This window comes from Haliotis rufescens, unplaced genomic scaffold, assembly GCF_023055435.1.
Source record: "Haliotis rufescens isolate VD_foot unplaced genomic scaffold, xgHalRufe1.0.p SCAF_4, whole genome shotgun sequence".
In the NCBI taxonomy this organism is placed as follows: Eukaryota; Metazoa; Mollusca; class Gastropoda; order Lepetellida; family Haliotidae; genus Haliotis; species Haliotis rufescens.
Window position 1 is genome coordinate 10,987,521 of NW_025964112.1, and position 26,487 is coordinate 11,014,007.

General features: G+C 40.9%; 1 protein-coding gene across 1 annotated transcript in view; it reads right to left on the reverse strand.

Annotated features, from left to right (window-relative positions):
• LOC125372316 (innexin unc-9-like) overlaps positions 1 to 25,168 on the reverse strand; it is a 43,411-nt gene extending 18,243 nt beyond the window's left edge. The window contains exons 1-2 of the mRNA XM_048381761.1: positions 25,071 to 25,168; positions 5,542 to 5,818 (exon numbers count right to left, since the gene is read on the reverse strand). Of these exons, the coding sequence (XP_048237718.1) occupies positions 5,542 to 5,543 (2 nt within the window). The 5' untranslated portion in view covers positions 5,544 to 5,818; positions 25,071 to 25,168. The remainder of the gene's footprint in view (positions 1 to 5,541; positions 5,819 to 25,070) is intronic.
• Positions 25,169 to 26,487: the final 1,319 nt, after the last annotated feature.

Genomic DNA, 26,487 nt, shown 5'->3' on the forward strand with positions numbered 1-26,487 from the left:
TGTCTGTGTGTGGGTTGGCGCAGGCTCGAGGAATGATGGACACAGCGTCCAGCTACGCACTCGGTTACCACTGACTACTGGTGCTTACATTAATGGGCGAACGTATCAATTAGTGGACTTTTTGAGGGGATGTCCATGAAAAGGTTCTGTTGCCATATATACTACTCAAAAGAAGTTAAAGAACACCCAATTTGTTCACATGACTACAGTTAATTTGTCATGGCTGGTGCGTATTGCAACACACTGCCTTCCAAATGGGGGTGTTCTTTAACTTCTTTTGAGTAGTATATATTTATTACCCCACCACGACGGACATATCAGTTTGAAATATGTTATTAAACTATACATTTCACTCATAAATGTTCCTTTTTATGCAGGTGCAAATATTCAAACGTCTCCTAAATTAAATACCAAGGTAAATAAGTTAAATATGTGAAATATGGCCTATATCTTTTGCTACTCTTCGTAATTTATCATACCTTGAGATTAAACGAGTCCTTTGACATGCTAGATAGGACTATAAATAGTATGACGAGTGATATATTAATACGTTATAGCAGTCAGAAGTTTTAGCGATGATATATTGTAACAAAAAGTTAGTTTTAGAAGCTCAGATGACTCCTACCTATCTAGCATTGATCTGTTAATAGATGTCTAGCCTTAGGCAGGCAACCCAGTACCTGACACCGTCAGTTTCCATCAGCGCCGCGGGGTAGGAAGCCATACTAGGTCAACCAGCTCACTCGTGGGGGTTGGTTGCAGAAGTGATTCGCCATTTGGGTACCTACTCCCTGTTTTGTTTTTGGGTCTAAAATATTACTGATTCCGGTTGCACGACCAAAACTCTTTTTCATGCTCCAGATCCAACAATTTACGTTGGGACATAAAATATACACGAACACATCTGCGGGTACCTTGATCCAAATTTGATTAGAACAAGGTATGAAAAGCCGACTACCAGTTCAAAATATTGATATATGTTAACATTAAATGTTGAAACGTTTTTAGACCACCTCCGTGGTCCAGTGGAATCTGGCCGGAGATCGGAAGGTCGTTGGACTTATCCCCTGGTCGCGTCACACCAAGATGCGTTAAATGATGGTTCTTGTTGTTACCTTAAGGGGCTAAAACAAGGACAGGTCGGCTCGGTGTCATTACGCTGTGTCTGAGTGGGGTATCCACGTTATCTCAGTGGGCTTGCACTTCAACGTTCGGAGTAGTAAAAGCAGCCACACAAAACTACAAACATGTGTCCATAATCTAAACGCGACGGTAAACGCTATTTCACCTTACCAAACTATTCTAACGTTTCAGCATATTTAACAGTAACCAAAAATATGTTCAGGCTTTGGTGAGAAACCAAAGACTTTTATTGATTTCACCGAATATATTTATTGGAATTTGGCAATATCATTCTTTCTTTATCACAAAGAAACATAAAATTTGTAATTTTGTTTATAGAAATGATATTTTCAAATCCATCACATGCCCAAACAGGTTATTCCGATATCGAACTTTAATGCTCATCATTATACTCGTATTACAGAACCGAGGTCAATATCTTAACGGTAAAATCTCTTCACCAAACAAACATCTATCAATTGAGTGTGTATGAGGTATATCAACAACGGTTTGGGTGACATACATGTTGTTGTCAGCTGTTGATGGGTGTGCTGGTGACAGAGATTGTCACGGTGTCACGTGTGAACTATGTCAATTCCCCGGTCCCCTAAAAGGTACATCACATTCAAGATATTTATTATTGCACCTATATTGCGACCTACATGCACGTGTGTGTGTGTGTGTGTGTGTGTGTGTGTGTGTGTGTGTGTGTGTGTGTGTGCGTGCGTGCGTGTGCCCTTTTACTACTCCGTACTAATACTGGTGTTATAGTACCAAACTACTGAGAGCTACAACGCTGCAGTTTAACACGAGTACGCCACTCAAACACAGTGTACTGACTCCGAAATGACCAATTCTTGTTATACCCCCTTAATGCCGAGCGCCAGGCGGGTGCCGTCTTTTAACGTCTTTTAGTACGACGAGAACGGGGATCGAACCAACGACCCTCCGACCAGACGCTTTATCCACTAGACCACGGATGATGTCTCCTATTAGTAATTCGACGCTATGGAACTCAGGTAGTCTGTCCCCCAGACTCTAGAGAGAAAAATTACGCTTATAACGAACTGACGGATATAACGAACTTACTTATTTGGTCCCGACTATCTGCTTTAGTTATTCTGTATATATGCTTATAACGAACTACGGTTATAACGAACTAAAATTAGTAGTCCCTATGAGTTGTTATAACCGTAGTTTACTGTAGCTGTTTAGGCTATGGAGAAAGAACAGTACAGCCAACATTTCAAGATTCACGCTTACGATTTTCGTTCCCAAATGACCAGCCAACAAGCACAGTTGCACGGGATATCAGTTTCAGACACCAAATCAGATTTGAATGACAACGTAAAAAACATATATTTCTAAGTACGCAAATCTCGAAACCAAACACTTACGACATTGCAGAGATCCCTGTAGTTAATCTATCCGAAATTAGTATTTTTCTCGTGACACAGTTTCGTTGTCGAGAGCCATCGTAGAATGTTTGCCTTTTGCTTACATCATGGAGTCCGGAAGTTTTACACAAATATCATTGCATCAATTAGTCCGTACTAATGATCGATTATGGCGCAATTAGCCCTCATATATAATCACCCGAACTGCATGCAAATAAGAGTGACCTTTCAGTCATAAGATCTTTTTTTCTGCGGAGTGAATTCAAATTTCCTTGTGATACAACACTTGATTATTTCTGACGTAAAACTGAAACCTTTTTTTTAAAACACCGCCTTATTCGGAAATGATAGGAAATGAACAGTCAGTTGGAGATATGAGGCATCCGTTAAATGTGTATGAGGACTTTAATAACAAGTAGACTGTAACACAGAAATCACGGTGGGGATTACATGGCAAATTACGTCTCCAGTGACCATTGGGCGTTTTGATGCTAAATAGGTCCTCAGTACGCCACATGTGGGGCAGGACTGGGTCCTCAGTACGCCACATGTGGGGCAGGACTGGGTCCTCAGTACGCCACATTTGGGGCAAGACTGGGTCCTCAGTACGTCACATTTGGGACAAGACTGGGTCCTCAGTACGTCACATTTGGGACAAGACTGGGTCCTCAGTACGCCACTTTGGGGCAAGACTGGGCCCTCAGTACGTCACATTTGGGACAAGACTGGGTCCTCAGTACGTCACATTTGGGGAAGACTGGGTCCTCAGTACGTCACATTTGGGGCAAGACTGGGTCCTCAGTACGCCACATTTGGGGCAAGACTGGGTCCTCAGTACGCCACATTTGAGGCAGGACTGGGTCCTCAGTACGCCACATTTGGGGCAAGACTGGGTCCTCAGTACGCCACTTTGGGGCAAGACTGGGCCCTCAGTACGTCACATTTGGGACAAGACTGGGTCCTCAGTACGTCATATTTGGGGAAGACTGGGTCCTCAGTACGTCACATTTGGGGCAAGACTGAGTCCTCAGTACGACACATTTGGGGCAAGACTGGGTCCTCAGTACGCCACATTTGGGGCATGACTGGGTCCTCAGTACGACACATTTGGGGCAAGAATGTGCCAAGGCTAGTCAAAGAACTAAAAGTACATAGACGTTTATAGTACCAATAACCAATAGAAAGAGCAACAATTAATTTTGTTTTATTGCCCTCGTCTATTTTCAGTCTTACACGGATTTAGAACTGGACGTATTTGAACCTTCTTTCATACATAGCAATATTGACCAGTGCTGGCCGGAAGGACCTTCTACGTACAGGGTCCGGTTACTTAGCGGAACTATGCACATTGCGTCCTAAGCTGACCACAACGAAGCTACAGGGGTCTGTGACTAACGAAAGACTCATTGCCCGAGGCTATACGCTACATACAGTGAAAATAGAAGTGTGACAATGGATGTTTGCACGGTTCTGCCCAAGAAAACAGGTTACGAGAAAGAGCCCTAAATCCCATCCCGATAAGATGGATTGTTGTCGCTTATCCCCCCCCCCCCCCCCCCCCCCCCCCCCCCGATAAAAGATGGTAGGGGCCAAACGTAATAACAAAGGGTGCGCGTATTAGGTCCCTCACAAATGACACTTCCTTAAGCCCGAGGTTGTTATGAAAAGAACCCTTAGAACATTGCGTTAATTGGGTGGAGCCTATACCTGTGTTATCCTCTCGTGTAAAATTTAATAAAGAAACGTCTTATTTGTTTTGTTGTTGGGTGTTTTTGTTTGAAGGAATGTTTTGTTGTAGTTTTGTGTTTGTGTTATGATTTGTTATGTTGTATTGTGTTATGTTATGCTACATTGTTGTGTTTTGTGTTGTGGCATATTTGTGTCTTCGCGTGATATCTTTCTAGTCGCTACGACTTACTTACTTTAATTAGGAATTTAACGTGCGCTTTCCGACATATATGCGTATTTCGCGCACGGGCCCGCCGGGCCATTTGGTGTTTCGCTACGACCGCAACAATTCGGTTTTATTCTTGAATACAAAGCTGGTCAGTTTTGAAATAACCGACAGATGACCAGTAGTCTGTCATAGAGATATACGTGAACACGCAGCGTATTGGACAGGAAAAGGGTCATTAGCGGTGTCAACGCATGGCTAAGGGTAATAATGTCAGCTGATGACAGGCAACGCGAACCACCATGTCCGCTTCTAGGGGGAAGTAAAACTACTTGACAAGAACAGTTTAAGCTGCAGCTCTGTGGATTATGTCGAATAATAACTGAAAAGCTACTTTACGTCCGGGATTTGTATAGTATGCACCTCCACAAAAGAGTTCCTTACAAACACGAACGTTTGCCTTAATATTGCATAACAAAAGAAGAATTAGTACTCGGTGTGTGAAGCGGTGGTGAATCTTGCAATGGTAATACTCATTTGTTGGTAAGGAGGGACAAAAATAAATAAACTATTTAGAGGAAATAAATGGCTTGTTATAATTTAAATGATGGTTAAATAAATAAATAAATAAATAAATAAATAAATAAATAAATAAATAAATAAATAAATAAATAAATACGCTTCTCAGTCCCGAAGAAACAATTATACAATATTTTTTAAATACAAATATAACTACATCTGTATATTAATAATTTAAAGAGCGCCATCCAAAGGAATGGTGTGTTTGTGTGTGTAAAGCGAGCAGTACAGGTCAGCAATGGTGGGACAACTCCCCTGAAAGTGTGATTGTCAAACGTATATACACAATAACTGCAATTCTGAACAATAATCACAATTGTCCATCGCTGTAAAAACTGTTATAAATGAAACTAGCAACTTTCCACAGCGACCGAAAGGGTCATGTATACGTCAGCTTGTCGTGTCGGGTGTTTTCCCACGGGTTAGCCATGTACATCGCTGTCAGTGAATTTAGGACACGACACTCAGGTAGATTACAACAGGTGAATGACACACACACATTTCACCTGGTGCGATCGACATAGAAAAATATTGTCAAATAATACTTACATCCTCGATGCCTCCTTATTTCGGTTTTAGTAACTATCCCTCGGTATGTCGAAAAGAACACAGGAACTTGATTAAAAGTTCTCAACTTCTTGTTGGGCGACGATCCAGCCCTTTCGCCTTGCCTCGTTCTGAGATTTGTTTACGGCCGGTGTGCACTGAGTGTGTTCGCCTGATTTAGCGCTCAGGTAGGACACATGGTTCCCCTGCGTTAAATCTAAGACTTGAAGTCTTTATCCGTCTGGGGTGAGGTTTTGTCTCTTGGTCCGGTCTACTGCGTCTGCAATGCGAAAGTTTAACTTTATTATTGTGTGAAATATTGCAAGTTGGGAAAGAGATTTCGACACTGTGACCTTTGACACGGAGCCTGTGATGTCACAAAAGTGGGCGAGTCTGTGTCAACTGGGACTGGCTGTCCTTGTGTGACGTCACAATGGACCTGCGGTCTGAAAACGCTGCTTGTGAACATGCCGATTTGTTGACGAATTAATAGTAGATTTCGAATTAATCATATTTCAAAACATTTCTATAATTCTTAATGATATTTTATTTGATATCGAGTTAAAATATATATTTTCATGGACTTTAATTCACATCTAAACATTACAGGTTAATTGTGTATTTAAACATACTTCACCTTGTAAATAAAACTTAATTCATATAAAGAGGGTTGAAAAAGTATTACGTTGTAAAATATTTTCTGATTTTCCGGCGTTCTCTTGTTGAAACTGACGACGTGTCAGAAACTGTCAAGATAACAGTTTGAGGTGACAAGTAAAGTACTGACAAGCCCCTTGTACATAACAATGTCGACTGGAGGAGGCGTGAAGTGCCATCGGTTATCCAACGTGTCAACTAGCGTCTTGCACACGAGGTGCTGGAGAAAGAATCTTTAACAAGGCATACGAATAACACGTCTAATAAATTCAGCTCATTGACAGCAAGGCGGTAGAAATAACTCAAGCATGCCCTTGACAGCTGAATTAAGTTCGATGTCTCAGATCTTTTTAAAAACAAATACCAATTCATATACTTTTGCATAAAAATGGATTTTGAAGTTTCTTATTAATTCTTCTAAAAATACTTTCTTTTCCTTCAGCTAAATGTGTCGTTCAGAACTCTGCACCACATTATCATACAGCTCATTACGTTATTCAGCAATACATATACCTATTTCATCCCGTATTAGTAATCTATAGTTTCACAATCAATACGTTTGTTGAATTTGCAACGGTGAAATGCACTTTGAATATTGTTTCAAACCTTTGTGAAGCTTTGAATCAACAAGTGTCTATACAAGGGAGGTAACTCCATGTACAATACATGTGCGACCAAGAACAAAGCGCCTTAAAATCGCTACAAAATAAAAATTCCAAGTGAAGGTTGGATATATTTTTGAAACGTCGAAACAACCATTTGTATTCATAAAATACTTAACAACGGGAGCAAACATAAAGGCAATAGTGCTATAATCATTACAAGTAAGTTTTTGAATGATCATGGCAAAATCACACGCAGCTAAGTCAACCAAGGGGAGGTAATTCACCACACACAGCTCGCTTCACTTATCATGACAATTCACCCACCAACGGCTCCAAATGACTGTAGCGGTATTAGACATACAGTTATTGTACCATTCATGCGGTCTCTTCGTTCCACAGATTCAGGCATTCTCACAATAGAGTCGGTTTCTTCACAACCGAAAAAGCGGGCCTTTGTTATCATCCTCAGCTAACGTGGTGATGGATAAGGGGAGGTCAGGGGTCAGATTCAAAGGGACATTTCCTTGGGGGTAGATGGCCTTAGACCACAATAGGTACCAGGTGGTGTGGGGGCTACTGGAGAGGCGTGGGGAGGGTTGCCGGGACAGAAGGGTATAAGAATGTATATTCCTGTACCACGACTGTGGAATATCTGCATATGATTCAATAAAAATCGAGGTGATAAGCGTAGGCCAATCTAGCCAGATATGTAACAGCAGTTGTAAAATAACAACTTAAAGAGAGAAATTTAAAGAAACGTTTCTTATGCATATTTTAATCGAAAGAGAAACCTGAATATACGAATGTAAGGTTGTAAAAAAATTAAATTAATGTTTTAATCCTTTCATATGATTGTGTATAAATTAATACATTCAAAAATACATTCACAAATACAGTTTCTGAAAAGTTTAAGTCAAGTTTCATTGAGGGTTATAAACCTTCCTTAATCCTTTTTATGAAATAAAATACTAGTATCTGATACATGTAGGCTTCACATATCAGTTTAGAGCCTCCACGACTTTTCTTAGTATTGATAACATCTCTGTTTTTGTATTGATGAGATTGATATTTTGGTTTTGATACGATTTTATTTTTAGAACTTGATAGAATTTCTTTGGCTGCTCTGTTTATATACGTTCGTGTAGCTGTCTATCTTTCAGAAATAGAGTTAGTTTGGCCTTCGCTAGCGCGTAATGCGCCTTTGTACCTCTTGGCTTTAGGAGATCTACGACAGATAGTGGATCTAACTGCAATTCTTAATTTAAATGTGTATACAAATGTTCCTTCTTTACTTATATACCAGTAGAACGATAAAAAAAACATCACGGGCGATGAAAGGATTACAAACCCTAAAGATATCCTATCTACATAGTATTTTAGTAATAAACACCAATTTCCCCTAATAATACATAGTATTTTTAGTATTTAACACCAATTTCCCCTAATAATACATAGTATTTAACACCAATTTACCCTAATAATACATAGTATTTTTAGTATTTAACACCAATTTACCCTAATAATACATAGTATTTAACACCATTTTCCCTAATAAGACACTGTTAATTTGGGTATCCTCAAGCACCTATACACTGCACGCTCATTGGCCAATTGTCAAAACCAAAACAAATCCTGTAAACACCTTCTGAAAAGATATCCTGAATCCCACAATAAACCCAATCACATTAATTCTTACAACAACAAAAAGAAAGAAATTTTTTGGGTTAGGCTGGCTTTGAGTGGGGAATTGTCGAGTGGGAAAAGGTCCATGCGGTGAAATGTCTGGATGCCAAAAAGGGGATGGCTCACTACAATGATCCGATAATCCTAAAACATGTTTCGCTTTAACTGGGAAACATGCCGCCCGGATAATAACGGGTTTCACTGTTGGTCCATAACTTTAATTACCCACAGATCTCTATGCCAAACAATGAAACTGTTACGCAATCTTTCCCAACAAGGTAACCTTATACCACGGCTATATACCACGGCTATGTTGTACACAGCCCGCTTGCCTGTCAACCACCGTCATTGAATTTAGTTACGAAGAGAAGCTCTTTGCTTATGACGGGATGCATGCACTAGCACAATCTTTCAGGTCTATTTTAAAGTGTAGATTTTGAGAAATTTGAAATTCCAAAATGGTGTGGCAGTGGGAAGTTCACTTCTCCAACGATTCCCGCAAGTCATTCACGTTCCTAGTTCAACGAATTTAGTCAGAACGGACGGATGTCCTGCAATGTTACAGAGTGTTGTTTAAGATACCCACCGTGTTACGTGCAATGTCATACATTGTCAATATAATCTCCACTATAACTTACTTCCCAGTGCTATTTAAGGATATATGCATGTTTTGCGTCTTCACCATGACTCTTTAGTTAAGTTTGAGAGTATGATTTTACGCCGTTTGGGGCAAATTCCATAAACATAACGGCGGGGATTCAAAGATTGAATTTCACATGGTAGAACAATGCCAGGAATTGAACCCGGGTCTTCGACGTTACTATGGTTACTGACGAAAATGGAATAACAATACCTTTGTAATGGAATCAATTACAATGACATTAAAGTATTTGTTCCCATTATAGATCTTCTAAACAACCTACCTAAATAAGTAAAGTAATTAGGTTTGGGGTATTGTACGGTGGGGATCGGTGCTCATGATGTCGATTATTTACAGACCGCCGTCATATAGCTGGAATATTGTGCGGCGTTAAACAACAATCAGTCAATCAGGTGGGGGATTGCCATGTGGGGTAATGACCGTGGGGAAATGTCCGGATCCCCGAATTTTTGTAAAGCAGTTTTTCTTCATCGGTATAACTTTTACACTTTCTTCAGGATTATAACACTTGTACAACTTGCCCTAGCATTGCATTTCATATTTCCAAAATAAAGTTAAATATTATTCTAAAACATCAATGTTTCTGTTTAGCTCTGCCGACAGACCCAACTCTCGCGAACATTATAGAAGGGTTGAATGATTAGATCCTCAAGTTTGTCCAGTTACCAAAGGTCACAGGCCCCTGCTTATTCCATTGACCTGTCACAGCGAATCAACTTGCTCAACTGACTGAATTGTTTTCTGGACTAACCTCTATTTGATCATATAATGTTCACAACAAGAGATTACACTTGGGGGACTACCAGATTTTGAAGTGACAAGATGGGATTGGCACAGAATAGCTCACTGAGATAATTGGAATAATTAGGTACCTTGGCGCCATCAATCACAGACAGTTAATCAACATCACTAAAACTCCAATCGTCGATACAGTAAAACCCCGATTTCCGAAGTATCACTACATAGAATGTTTGTATATATTGAAATGGTCATGACTCCAAAATTCTGAATGATTTACTCTGGGTACCGTTATGATTGTTTAAACATGCATTCATTTCATAAATGAAATCTGTATTGGTAAACACGCAAAACAAAATAAAACAAAAACAGAAAACAAAACTTATATATACATTTATATATAAACATGTTAATGTTAATAAATATAAATGTATAATGCATAAACTATACCTGTAACCGTCAGCTGGAGCTAGTGTTGTCCGAGCTAATGAAATGCAGTATGTAAAAATTTTTTTATATTATTATGACTATTCGAATCTTTTACTTTTTGACAATAAAATCATGGACTGATTAAATAATTTCTTTGCTGGCTGAGTCACTAAATCAGGAGTTGACGTTCGTAGCTGTTTTAGGTTACGTCCATTGGTGTAAAATACAAGTTACTGCTAATATTGGTTATAGAACTTCACTGTATGTAACAAAGATTTGCTTCAGTTCCCTAGACGAAGAAGAAAATGGTTGTAAAAGACACCAGTGCAGGTGCTACCTGGCACAGAACAAAGAAACGGTAAATAATGACAGAGGTTTGACTTGATGAGGACAAGCCATTGTTTCTTTTCACCCCTCGAGGATCTAAATTGAAATCAATTAACAACACGTGCTTTGTTGGCCCTTGCACAGGTACAGCCCCACACACTATGAGTGACAGGGCTATCAACACGGCTCTGATAATCGCTGACCTAAGTCCGCCGGTCCTAACACTGCCCTCCCCACCCCCTGGGGCTATCGGAATGGTATGTGATCTCGAGACTCGGTCACCCCGATCAACACAGTGAGATGGGCACAAACAACTCCGTATCTTTGAACACTTATACGGCTTAACATATCTGCGGTATCTTTAATAGGTCGCGGAGTCACAACACAGATGCTATCGATATGACAGGTGGATATTTTAGTCTTGTGGATCAGAATACAGCCATCTCCAGATCAGAAGTCCGTGGTTTGAATCTCCTCATGTCGTTCGGACATTTCATGGTCACAGCCTAACTTTGTAACGAAATATTACTGTTATATCACTAACCAGTCAACAATCTCTCATTGAGCTCTTGCTGGTTTGAGTGAGTATAGCAATATTCAAGCAATATCACGGCGGGGGACACCAGAAATGGGCTTCACACATTGTACTCGTCTGGGGAATCGAACCCGGGCCTTCGGCGTGATGAGCGATCGCTTTAACCACTAGGCTACCCCACCGCGCCCTTGTTGGTTTGAATATAACTACTGCTACTTATCGGTATCTGAGTGGTGAGGAAAGCCCGAAGTGATGCATGTCTCAGACGTTTACCACTTCGGTGAAACCCACGAGCACGGGTATGGTGCTGACCTAGTAACATAATCGGGGCGAACCGGGATTCGAACCTACAATCATAGGTTTCTGGCGTGTCCAAGGGACGCAACTCTGCACATCGAATTGCGGCGCCTTAGACGACTGGGCCACCCGTGCCCAACGTACCACTACTTCTTAAAATCTGAAACTACTATAACTGCCACTACTTTTGTTTCTTAGTTTGTTGTTTATCGCCACACTCAGCAATATTCCAGCTATATGACGGCGGTCTGTAAACAATCGAATCTCGACCAGGCAATCCAGTGACTGACCTCAAGAGCATCGATCCACGCAATTGGGATATGGTGACATGCATCAACCAAGTCAGCGAGCCTGACCACCCGATCCCGTTAGTCGCCTTTAACGGCAAGCATAGTCGCCTTTTACGGCAAGCATGGGTTGCTGAAGACCTATTCTACCCCGGGTTACGGCCACTACTGCCGCTGACCTCTGCTACTACCACTACAACGACTACCACTGTCCCTGCTGTCACCACTTCAACTACTAATGCCACCACTACGACATACACAGATTCTACCCCGTGCCACGACTAATCTGTTCTACAACTGTTTTCGAACAAGAGTTAGTGAGTGAGTGAGTGAGTATGGTTTTACGCCGCTTTTAGCAATATTCCAGCAATATCACGGCGGGGGACACTAGAAATGGGCTTCACACATTGTGCCCATGTCGGGAATCGAACCCGGGTCTTCGGCGTGACGAGCGAACGCTTTAACCACTAGGCTACCCCACCGCCCCCTATTTTTCGAACAAGAACCAAGACCATTGGCAGCCAACACCAAATCAAACCGTACACCTTCTGTTGACAACGTAATACGAACCTACACCGTGAAGTATCACGCGCACCTTCCTTTACTCAGGGTAAGGTAAGACTCACCTGCCGAGTGACAACTAATGTATATAAACCATGGTAGCTAACAATTTGAAATTTAAAGTCACACTTCCAAACATAATATTTTCACATCTACATCAAACTTCATAAACGAACAATCTTACACAAAATACGCACATCAATATTATTATACAAAAGCCATTGTCCCTACTCGACAACAACGAAATCCATTCTTCAAGTGCAGGTGACATTCACCATGTTTGAGCAAATTGGTTATTACGTTTGACTAATCGTTCGACAATGGCAACAAGTGCTCTTCCTGACTATCTGGTGTTATGACACATCGCTGAATGAAGCTAGTACATCTCTAAGTGGATATGTACGCCTAATTCCTGACCCTAGGCACCTCGTCAGTGCTATCCTGAGGCGCATTCTATACCTGCAGCGTTAAATGACCGATAAGGATTCAGCTAAATAGGTGACAACACCCTCAGGTAGAACTACGCTCTTACGTAGAGCCTTGAGACGGCTGATTGCATCTTTTCATACCATATCGCGAATCGTGTGTGATTAATATTCTTATTCATGGATTACAGCATAAACCGTGTACATAACTATTTGGGAATGGCGGGGGGTGGGGGTGGGGGGTGGTACTGACATAACTAATTTCAGTAATTATTTCAAAGACTTGAACGGAAGAGCATGGGAGTGACACATTAATATGACACGCTGCGATATATCTGATATATCGGAAATATACAAACCAAAGTGGTGTTAAACCCAACTCAGTCGTTATTATTCACTTAATTAGTCCGGAAACAGTAGCGAATTAGATGCTGGCTTTAACGTGAACATTTACACCCGTTTACATTCGCGTTATGTTAACCACTGTTTGTTTATTGTTTAACGCCCCACTCAGCTATATGACGGCGGTTTGTAAATAATCGGGTCTGGACCAGACAATCCAGTGTTTGACATCAATTGGGATACTATGACATGCATCAACCAAGTCAGCGAGCCTGACCACCCGATCCCGTTAGTCGCCTCTTACGACAAGCATAGTCGCCTCTTACGACAAGCATAGTCGCCTCTTACGGCAAGCATAGTCGCCTCTTACGACAAGTATAGTCGCCTCTTACGGCAAGCATAGTCGCCTCTTACGACAAGTATAGTCGCCTCTTACGACAAGCACAGTCGCCTCTTACGACAAGCATAGTCGCCTCTTACGACAAGCACAGTCGCCTCTTACGGCAAGCATAGTCGCCTCTTACGACAAGTATAGTCGCCACTTACAAGCACAGTCGCCTCTTACGGCAAGCACAGTCGCCTCTTACGACAAGCATAGTCGCCTCTTACGACAAGCACAGTCGCCTCTTACGACAAGCACAGTCGCCTCTTACGGCAAGCACAGTCGCCTCTTAGGCAAGCATAGTCGCCTCTTACGACAAGTATAGTCGCCACTTACAAGCACAGTCGCCTCTTACGACAAGCACAGTCGCCTCTTACGACAAGCATAGTCGCCTCTTACGACAAGCACAGTCGCCTCTTACGACAAGCACAGTCGCCTCTTACGGCAAGCATAGTCACCTCTTACGGCAAGCACAGTCGCCTCTTACGACAAGCATAGTCGCCTCTTACGACAAGCACAGTCGCCTCTTACGACAAGCACAGTCGCCTCTTACGGCAAGCACAGTCGCCTCTTACGGCAAGCATAGTCGCCTCTTACGACAAGTATAGTCGCCACTTACAAGCACAGTCGCCTCTTACGGCAAGCACAGTCGCCTCTTACGACAAGCATAGTCGCCTCTTACGACAAGCACAGTCGCCTCTTACGACAAGCACAGTCGCCTCTTACGGCAAGCACAGTCGCCTCTTACGGCAAGCATAGTCGCCTCTTACGACAAGTATAGTCGCCACTTACAAGCACAGTCGCCTCTTACGGCAAGCACAGTCGCCTCTTACGACAAGCATAGTCGCCTCTTACGACAAGCACAGTCGCCTCTTACGACAAGCACAGTCGCCCCTTACGACAAGCACAGTCGCCTCTTACGGCAAGCACAGTCGCCTCTTACGGCAAGCATAGTCGCCTCTTACGACAAGTATAGTCGCCACTTACAAGCACAGTCGCCTCTTACGACAAGCACAGTCGCCTCTTACGACAAGCACAGTCGCCTCTTACGACAAGCATGGTCGCCTCTTACGACAAGCACAGTCGCCTCTTACGACAAGCACAGTCGCCTCTTACGACAAGTATAGTCGCCTCTTACGGCAAGCATAGTCGCCTCTTACGACAAGCATAGTCGCCTCTTACGACAAGCATAGTCGCCTCTTACGGCAAGCATAGTCGCCTCTTACGGCAAGCATAGTCGGCTCTTACGGCAAGCATAGTCGCCTCTCACGGCAAGCATGGGTTGCTGATGTAAACCAATCACGGACCAATGACCAACTTATTACATGTACACTGTTATGAAGGAGTATTTGTTTCTGTTGTTCTGTTTCTAGTCTGATGATACACACTTTGACAAACCCTTTCCATTATCGTGAGAAATATCAGCTGAAGGCAACGCAGAGTCCTTTGTAAGATTTGGATGATACATAGAACATCACCCTCGTGTAGTCCTCTTTATCTATTCATGTTGATATAGACAGACAGACAGATAATTTATTAAAGTCTCACCTCGTTTGCTACAAATACTAAAATATTTACAAGGTATAACAATATGAAGGTGTAGCACGAGCCACAGTTGAGAGACTAAAATTATTGGGTAAAAGCGTATGACATATAAATACATAAAAAGGATCCTAAAAACCGTAATAAAACTCATCGTAAAAATCATTTGTATAAAGCCCGTGTTCGTTGTAATAAAATTCTGTTGCAGGTTTTGGCAGATTTAAAAATCATTTCTGGGCTGGAAAGTATAAAACCTAGCTTCTGGTTATCACTAAAATCGTTAAAATAAGGGCAGATTGAATTGCACTTTGAAAGGAGGTAGCATCTGTAAGACTGGTACTGTGGGCAGTGTAATAAAACATGTTTTTCATCCTCAATTGTATCTCTGCATACATAACAAGTTCTGTCTTCAGTAGGGGTACTGTTGTAACGTCCAGTTTCTATGTGAAGCGGCGCAACTCCGCACCGGAATCTTGAAATCAAAGGATGCTCGCGAGAGATTCTCTTTTGCATTCAATTGTTTTAATAATAGTGTATTGTTTTTTCATTGACTGTACCAGACAATTAGTGTACAAATTGTGAATGATGACGTGGATCTTTACAACCCAACGAACGCTTTATGCCACTGATTTATAACTTTACCGTCAGTTAAGGGTCCTTTCACAAAATTAAAGTGCACTCACGGAGAGTGTCAGGGTTTTATTTTATTTTAAGATATCTTGACCTTTAACTTGTAAGCCTCTTAAAAACTGTAATGAATAGAATTTATGATATTTCAAGATGGTTTTGTGTGGAGCCTTGATGTTTACTGAATCTCCTAAACGAAAGAAGAGGAAAGGAGTGGAATTAATATGGGAACATGAATGTTCTTTTAATAACATGATTATCTGATATCACCGAGTCGCTGTGTGTGATAATGAAACACTAAGATAACGTTGAAATCGGGTTATCAAAACAGTGTCATGTGTCAAAGCTGTGTTGATAAACAACTTAAATGTGACGTGGTATGAGAGAATTGCTTACATGGAGGATAAGATTTCAATACGGTATTGGTTCGGTGGAATATTTGTGTTAGTTTCAATGTGAGTAACTGCCTTATTCTTAAAGATCACCTAACTGCCCAGGAACATTTAATGAGATGTAAAATATGGCTTGTTCAGCTTATTTCTGATTCAAAACGAACAATGAAACCGCCTTTAACTCCACAATTAGACGATACAACATTCTACAGAATCCTTTTCGGCATTGTGGTTAAATATCGACATTCCGCTTGTCTCGAAATACGGATAAGGCGATACATTCCGACGACTTCGAGTTAACCAGGTGTGACTGTACCAACACAAGTTTCACATATATTCTACCAACCGATCGTATGTTAAAACATTTAATCTGAAACAACCATCGATTTCCTGGTTTTAATATTTGTGGGTTAATTCCACATTTCCTTTTGCGTCATATATACATTCAAGATATTTTCAATAATTCATATAACAATATTGCAAAGATACGTTTCACTGCCGACCCACGACATGTTGCCATTAAATTACAATTGTTCAAAATACGTTAAATTGTATTGGAGTTTTGAGTCTTCAGGGTAATCAAATAGTACCAACAAGTAAGTTGAGAACTTTTCATATTGATGTTTGTGTCGGTGGTTGTATCGTCGTTGTCGTGGTTGTAGGAGCACGTTGGTCTTGTTATCTCTGTCCAGAGTAAAATACGCACAATAAATCACCATAACCCAAATATTTTTTATTTGCTCCTCAACAAATATCCGTGACAAATTAGAAAACCCATTAGTATAACGGCACTGTGCGTAATTAAATTCCAAGTATTGTATTTCAAGCCTTTATTTGTACTGGTTATTATCCTGGATGAATACAAGCATTACGTGTATAATTATGAACTCTATTGCAGTTTGTTTTTTTGTTTGACGCCGCACTCAGCAATATTCTAGCTATATGACGGCGGTCTGTAAATAATCGAGTCTGGACCAGACAATCCAGTGATTGACATCACGAGTATCGATCTACGCAATTGGGATACGATGACATGCATCAACCAAGTCAGCGAGCCTGAGCACCCGATCCTGTTAGTCGCCTCTTACGACAAGCATAGTCGCCTTTTATGGCAAACATGGGTTCCTGAAGACCTGTTCTACCCTGGATCTTCACAGGTATCTATTTCAGTGAATAATGCAACGTCACATTTATTTATTTGTAACTTACACATGCATCGCTGTTGCACTTATGCGTTATTTGACACACTTGAAGCAGCACATGGATAGATGCAAATGGAAGAGAAATGAATACCCAAAGAAAACTATCAATACCAACACGGAAAGCGAATGATGAATAAATTCAATGGCTCAAAACATTATCTAAGCCATGCTATGTGTTTCAAAAAGGTTATATATTAACAATGTATAGAGATCATTCTGACACAATATCCAGATAAACATTTCCTTTATCATAAGAAATCTCCTCTTTACTAAAAACAGAGGTATACTTTTCCGAATCAAGTTTTAGGTCATCCGAACTAGGTTGAAGAGCACCTTTGTCGTAGAGCGCTGTCCGTCGTCGATTTACATTTGACATCTTTCATCATATTATTACTTATTAATTATCATCAAATTTATAGGATTATGGTTTCTTTTGACTTTTAAGTACACAAAAGGAAATGACAAACCAAAAAACATCTATTTTCTCAATAACGCTAACCTAACATACGAAATACGAAATACCCCTAGATTTTCACAAGGACAAGTTCACTTACCTGATTTCTTTCAACCGGTCTTGCGAGACCACTACAAAGTGTGTTCTACTTGAAGCGAATATGTGCCTGGTTTAGTCTGCCTTTGACCGTGTGACAGAATGAAGAATGGAGCGTCATATCTCTCATAAACCCCCTTGAGTCTTCATTAGTTCAAGGTAGACAAGGTAAATAGCTCTGTATACATAGGGGCAGAGTTTAAAAGCTCGTCTGTTATATTACGTTTCGTTGGCAGGAATACCATTGCTCAATGTTTGAATTCAATAGTACCTACTGGAGCTGTTGCCACATTCAAACTTTACCATCGTGCAAACAAACTTGTGAGGGAAGTGTACAGCTACAGAAGGCAATGCTTCATGCTTTTACGTGCTTGAAAGGCGTAGTCGTAATCGATGTTTGAGAGAGGTAGAAGTCATTTGAAGCACAGCGAATAGCACAAAGACTTCTTGAATGTATTTTTTACATGTACAGTAAGGGTCATTGGTCTTCTGTGTTCTGTGACAAAGATATGGTACAGCTATTTTGACATCGCTTTGGTATATGCTTCGCTGCGTCTTGGAAGTTTGCCTTCAAAAGAAGTTGTTTGTTTGTTAAACAACAAACAAACCAACAAATATATCAGCGTATCAGTTTAATGTAGGAGAAAGGCCCGGTTTCTCTTTGGTGAAACCCACGAGCACGGGTATGGCGCTGACAAACCTGTAACACAGTCAGGGGGAATCAGGTATTCGAACCCTCTTTCAGATATTCCTATCACACATAAGGGAGGCAACCCTGCTCAGTGAATTGACAAAACTCTGCAACTTGAACAATAGTGAGAAATGGGCTTCAGACACTGGATGAATGTAGCGAATCGAACCCGGGCCTTCGGCGTGACGAGCGAACGCTTAACCACTAGGCTACCCCACCGCCTCACTTGAACAATACTATCAGTGCTATGGACTATGGGTGTAGAAAACGAGAACAAATAGACGTTTCACGGTTGGCATTGAGGTTCAAGAACTATTTATGATCGTCATGCTATAAATATTGACTTCCCTGCGCATGGCTTTTGTCTAATGATTGGCAGATGTAGTTGTTTCTTTAGCGCTGGTGCAAATGTGATGTCATTCTGTGTGGGAGGGGGAGTTTACAGCAACATTCCTTACTTGCAAACTCAGGAAAACATATTCGCCTCACTCACTGAGCTTTCCACGTCGCTGCTTGTCAAATCAGTCTATTCAAGTCTTAAAAGTTTATATACATGTACGTCTACACAATTGTTATAAATACGGACTCCCTTGTCAAGCGTTTAATCCAGTTTCTAGCTGTTCTTTGGATACCGTAATTAAAAGCGACAAAAAACATTTCTACACCATAAAAAATATTTGCTAAAAGCAGTGTCCATTGAACGATTCCGACAATGTCATGAGCACGTGTTTATGAATCACTAGCAAATAGTGATGACACCAGGTCTTCGCAAAAATAGGTGGGCGTATCTTGCCCCATCGGTGTCACACGTCACAAACACATGCAAGGGCAAGTCAACCGTTCACCTGAACAAACACGGTAGCATAAGGTACAAGTCAACATAGGGAATTGCATTGGACTTATCAATTCAAGTTATTCATCCCTTCATTCTGGATGTAACATGCTCACAGTGGTTCTTGTGTGTCGCCAGGAACATATTTCCTTGAGGAGCATCAATCACACTTGTCAATATAAACATGGCATTAAATCGCCAAATAAGCACACGCCGTGATTGACATGCTTCAAGGCAATTACATTACGTGTCACTCATTGGATGAGGAATGTGAAGAATGTGACCTGTCGTTCTCTGATGAAAAACCATCGCGCTTGATGTGCATATCTAATATCTATCTCAGAGTGTCATCAATGAGCTTCTGTCGGATTTATTATTTCATGACATTTTGGTTTGTTGGTTTGTTGTTTAACGCCGCACTCAGCATATTCCAGCTATGTGACGACGGTCTGTAAATTATCGAGTCTGGACCAGACAATCCAGTGATTAATATCATGAGCATCGATCCACGCAATTGGGATCGATGACATGCATCAACCAAGTTTGCGAGCCTGACCACCCGATCCCGTTAGTCGCCTCTTGCGACAAGCATGGGTTGCTGAAGACCTGTTCTGACCCGGATCTTCACGGGTTAGTACCCGGATGTATCATATGTAGTTGGTAGCATAAGTGGGAAACGGTTGGTACCAACGTTCATGAAGAACACTTTAATCAATATCACAGTTGACAACAAACGATCCCGTTAGTCACCTTTTACGGCAAGCATGGGTTGCTGAAGACCTTTTCCACCCAGGATCTTCACGGGTCTTCATGACATTTATTCATGACATTTATTCCTGATAAGTATAGTAAACTATAAAAAAAATTGCAGGGTATAGATTTTAACTACCATCATGTTCGTGAACACCTGTGAACATCGCTATTTGACATAGTTCTTAATAAAAATGAAATACGGCAATGCCAGAGAATAATCAGTCTTGATTATCTGCCTAAATTGAATCCTTAGCCCTAAAAGACGAGTGAGTGAGTTGGGTTTAACGCCGCTTTTAACAGTATTACAGTTTTATCGCGGCGTGTCAGCTTATTGTGGGAGGAAATCCCGAAGTGATGCAGGTCTCAGACGTTTACCACTTCGATGAAGCCCACGAGCACAAAACCTAGAAAAAATAATCGGGGCGAACTGGGATTCGAACCCCCAATCATAGGTTTCTGGCGTGCCCAAGGGACGCAACTCTGCACAGCGAATCGCGGCGCCTTAGACGACTGGGCCACCCGTGCCCTCCTAAAAGACGAAGTGGCGGTGAAATGTATCTATATATATACATGAATGTATTACTGAAAATCAGTGATGACACGAGGTGTTAGCCCAAATGGTAAGAATGGTCTGCTCTACCGGTAGCTACCGCCACACACAGTAATTGTATAAACAAATAAATGGCGTTTTTTAAACAAAATCAGAAAATACGCATTGAGGCCACCAGGATTTTCTGGCCCTTCACTTGATTTATTGTCTGGTTTGTTTACAGAGCGCTGTCGCATGGCAGGAGTAGTGCTAGGTCGTGTCAGGCAACAAACAAGTATTGTTTCATGCAATTTGCGTGAGTGACGGGTGCTACCGGTGGAGCAGGACAGCATACCCTTTTTGCTAACACCTGGTGTCATCACTGACTTTCAGTGATCCATCCACACCATGTTCACCGCTATTTTGCCTTTCACGCCCAATGGAATCTGTGTCTGCGGATAAACGAGGATGGTTGTCTCGTGGTGTTGTCGTTTTATGTTTGCCTGGCGTATCACAACCGTACTCCTGTCATTCGGCGACGGTCGAGTCTTGACCGCTGAGCTACAGATAAGCAGCCCATTTGCGTTAACCCCCCCCCCCCCCCAACAAAAAAACAAAAACAAACAAACAAACACCAAAAACCACCCCCCCCCCACCAAAAAAAAACCCCAATAACATTAAGTGAAAAACTCAAATGTATAAAAACATCACGCGTAAATACCCAATGAAGATTTTTCAGCATGAGTTCAAAGGGGTTAATCTCCGAAGCACAACTTACGAGCTAATTTACTTTCCGAGTCTAGCCTATATATAGAACAGTTATCATGGTTAGAAACATTTAAAACATTATTTCATTTTTTTTATCTTAAAATGTCCACTCTTTTGGGAAAAAAACCAATAGAGTTATGTATAGATGAGTGAACAGATATTGGTTACCTAATGAAAAAGGTAATAACCCAATTAAAATAGAAACCCAATCGCTCAAAAAGTTGTCTGGAGCTCTGTGACTAGACAATCCTGTGACACGACATGCTTACTGCATCGTCAGAATCGTGAAATGGACTCTGATGTATGCGGAGATGTATTATGATTATGGAAATGGTTTTGCTGCATTTTTCTTCGCTATATACTGATTAAGTTATATTCTTTAATAGAAGTGGGAGGTTTTATTTGACGGATTTTGTTTTATTTAATTTTAAGAAAATAATGTTTAACTCCGCGAGTACATACACGCATCTCTTGGGTCAGTTCCATTAAGGACCGTTAAGATCCGGGGTAGAAGAGGTCTTTAGCAACTGATGCTTGCTGTAAAAGGCGACTATGCTTGTCGTAAGAGGCGACTAACGGGATCGGGTAGTCAGGCTCGCTGACTTGGTTGATGCATGGCATCGTATCCCAACTGCGTGGATCGATGCTCATGGTGTCAACAACTGGATTGTCTGGTCCAGACTCGATAATTTACAGACCGCCGTCATATAGCTGGAATATTGCTGAATGCGGCGTTAAACAACAAACAAACAAACGTTACATGGTATATTTTACAGCAAATATAAACGGTTGTATCGAGTATGAACGTATCCTGATATAACGAATAATCGTCTAAAGCGATACAAATTCTACTCCCAGGGAGTGGTCATTAATGTAAATGGCCACGTTATTTACGAACATCGGATATAACGAACTAACTTGGCGCTGTTGCCTTGGACTTTGTTTTCCCCGAGGTTTACTGCATGTGGACGACAAAAGTAACTTCTTCGTTACTCGAAAACTCCCGCTGGTAATAGTTACAAGAAACGGCTTGTACGAGTAGACCTCAATTGGAACACTGAACCGGCACATACAATGTATGTTCAACCTGAAATATTTCTGCAATGGTCATCATCCACAAATTCATATTTCGCGCTAGGACAATCGAAAGGGAAGGTTATAAAATTACCTTCGATAAGCCTTTGCTAATTGGACTTACGGACAATGTCACGTAGTTACTGAGTTATTCAAGTAGTTATCAATACACACGATGTCAAGTGATACTCTTATGTATGCATGTGCAGTCTTTTGAACAAACTCTGAAACAAATATAATAATATCTGGGCTTCTTTTTTATATAAATTATTTAGATCATGTTTGTATCTGCAAAATAGTTAACTTTCATATCAGAGTCTAGATGTTTGTCTAATTCATGAGTTTCTCACCCCTTTCGAAATTCATATTCAACAACAAAAATCCGTTACTAAATAAAATATCAGATGTTACACTATCCGCCAGGCGAGAATGTCTACCTTATATCTGAGGCCAGATCACAATGTTAATGACAGTGAACTATGAAATACACCTAAAGGTCAAAGTTGGGTACAGGATCCATCATGGCCATTATGCCAGTTCAAACTCGCCCTCTCTCACACACAAATAATCACTGTATTTTGTACTTTGGATCACTGTGTTCCAATTTCCCAACGAATGCGTTTGAAGGTCAAATTCTTCAAATGGTTCAACTTTCAATTCTGTGGACATGTGTTTAAAATAATATGGTAACCCTGGGGACTGAAGTGTCTTTTGCATAAAATCAGATAGAACAGGCTGATAGATGTACAGTGTTACTGTGATATACTGTGATCTGATTGGTGGAAGCAAACACATGCGCAATTGGCAGTAAGCAAGTATTCAGTATCCAACAAAGTTGACGGAGAGGGGAGGAGAGAAAGGGGGGGGGGGGGGGGGGGGGGAGGAGGAGGATGTTTATGCTTGCCTGGAACCTCCTTGGCATTCCGGAAGGGGGGAGGGGGATTCTAATCTAACACAGGGTGTAAGGTTTCTATCCTGGGACATCGTGTGGGGACACGGTGGCGCTATAGCGTGGGAATGTACAGTTCGACCAACTAGTGAAAGACAAAGGTTTTGGAAAACTATATAAGACCACTGACTTCTGCTCTTTAGTAATATCATTCTGCGAGGAGGAATACGTTTCTCCATGGCACGACTATGGAGACTTTGTAGAGTACGGTAGTGAATTGGTGTATGAGAGTGTGAATGTCGCCGGGGTCACATAAATTCTCAAGTTAGTCCGAACGTACGTACTGCACGACAATCATAGGCAACTGATCGGATGAAGAACCGGTGTTGGTCTTCACCAATCCATGCTTGTCGTGAGAGGCGTCTCGAGGGATCGGGTGGTCAGGCTCGATGACTTTGTTGATGCATGTCATCGCATCCCAACTGCGTAGATCGATGCTCATGATGTCAATCACTGGATTGTTTCGTCTCGACTCGATTATTTACAGCCTGCTTTCACATAGCTGGATTATTGAATGCGGCGTTAAACAACAAACGTCAAACATCATAGGATACTTGAGAATTATTTAGAACCCCAGAATCCCCACAGGAGTTTCCTTTCGAATATTGAAAATTATAAATACATACAAGATAAACATTATATATATAATACTAAGCTAAAGCTAAAGTATTTATATGTTTGTTTGTTGTTTAACGCCGCACTCAGCAATATTCCAGCTATATGACGGCAGTCTGTAAATAATCGAGTCTGGACCAGACAATCCAGTGATTAACATCATGAGCATCGACGAATACGATGACATGCAACAACCAAGTCAGCGAGGCTGACCGCCTGATCGCGTTAGTCAGTCGCCTCTTACGACAAGCATATTCTTCGACAAGAATGGGTTGCTGAAGACCTGTTCTAACCCGGATCTTCACGGGTCTACGTATATGTACTTACTCATCTGAGTCTATCTGTCATACAACACTTTAATTCTCGTGTAGTTTTAAGACAAATATAAATCATCTTACAAGATAACTTTTATAAAGATATCAACTGGTCAGAACAACTGAAGCTTTTTGAACGAAAGAAGTTTAATGCGTTTACAAGTCGCATTTCACTTGCCCGTCACAAACCAACAAATAGTCTATGAAATATTATATTACGCAATGCATTTCTTTCCTCTAAAATTAAAACAAATAATTTTCCTGATGCTGATTAGAGCTGGCTAGAGCTGGCTAGACCTGCTTTTATATAAATCTAGATTGGTTTTGTTTTCATAAAATACAGATATTCCACTGTCATAGTCAGGACTAAATCGCTGCAGATGAACCCGATTGTAGTTTTACAGTCTACAAAGAGGAAGGGCCGTCATAGCCACGACAGAGATATATTAACATCCGAGACATATTCTCAATCAACCACTTCCAGTTATAGTTGCATATAATACCACTAAGGTCCAAACCACAGAATCAGAATCAGAATCAGAATCGGAATCGGAATCACAGAGTCATAATGCTCATAGTATGTTTACAAGTTTGTCCTCGCGTGGAGTCGAGATGCTCAGATTTAGGTCAACAGTCATTTGCCTTATGCGGCCTTTCTCCATCTACGGAAACGGGACAGTTCATGTCGAGTTCATGTGAAACTGTTTAATAACTGTTTGTTAATATATGTATTGAGATTAGGACTGCTTTAAAGTAAGTACTTACATTGCCGGTGTTCAGTGACTTTGGTATCCAACTTTGCGCTCTGTCAAGTGTTTACCGAAACGGGAAGAAATGTCGTCTGGGGTTCCTGTGACGTCACATGGGCGCGTGAGGCTTGTCGTCTGCTACATGTGGATGTGTCATTCTCTTGAATCACCACATCTAACAGAACACATATTGTTGCACTTATTGCGCAAATCGCAGCCAGTGAAATTTCTCATTTTCGCGCGGAAACCGGTTGTCAGCCTTTTGAAAACTTTAAAAAAAATTCCCAACACAACAAATTTTTTGGACAACTGATAACAACAGAATGTGAAGGCCTTGTGCATTTCCAACAAATGTAAAATATGGCCCTTGTCCTAAATCAGGTTTAATTAAAATTTATTCCTTTGATATAATGTAATCTTTATAAGTTACACACCCTCGACATATACTACTCAAAACAAGTTTAGGACCACCCGATTATTTCATATAACTTTATTCAATCATTATCCCGTCATGCCATGACAGATTTACTTTGGTAGTATAACATAATCGGGCGATCCTTAACTTCTTTTGAGTAGTATATACATATTAACGCTTCAGACTGTCTACCTTTTAGTCCTACCTCACAGACACTAATAGTGGTACTTCGTTTGTCTCGAACTATGGATTTATCGCTGGAAGTCCCATGGACACCGGGCTTCTGAGTAATACACAACTGATTATATTATTCAGATGAAATTTAGTGGAAATGAATGCCATAGGAAACTAACCTTCATATCCTTGAGGGGGGCGGTCGGGTAGCCTAGTGGTTAAAGCGTTCGCTCGTCACGCCGAAGACCCGGGTTCGATTCCCGACATGGGTACAATGTGTGAAGCCCATTTCTGGTGTCCCCCGCCGTGATATTGCTGGAATATTGCTGTGGAAGCGGCGTAAAATCATACTCACTCACTCATATCCTTGAGTCATAGGAAACACGAGATGTTATGTTCTAATAGATGTATATAATTACTCCCCGATATGTTCGTTTAATTACTGGGACATCCATCCATTGTATTATTCATTCAGGGGGCAATCTTTGTGACGATGGTTTCGTTAAATCAAATGAGATTAGATAAATAACGGTAACAACTCCAGAGAAAACAAAACAATGAGATAAAACATTGTTGAATAAATTAGTAAATTAATGAACGAATAACTAAAAGTCACTCACTCAACCACTCAACTACTTATTCAACCACTCAACAACTTATTCAACCACCCAACCACAAAATCATCGATATACAATTACGAGTGGTAATAAAGTTTGATATAGATATGAAGTATGTTGTAGTCATACAATATGATATAGATATGAAGTATATTGTAGTCATACAGTATGATATAGATATGAAGTATGTTGTAGTCATACAGTATGATATAGATATGAAGTATGTT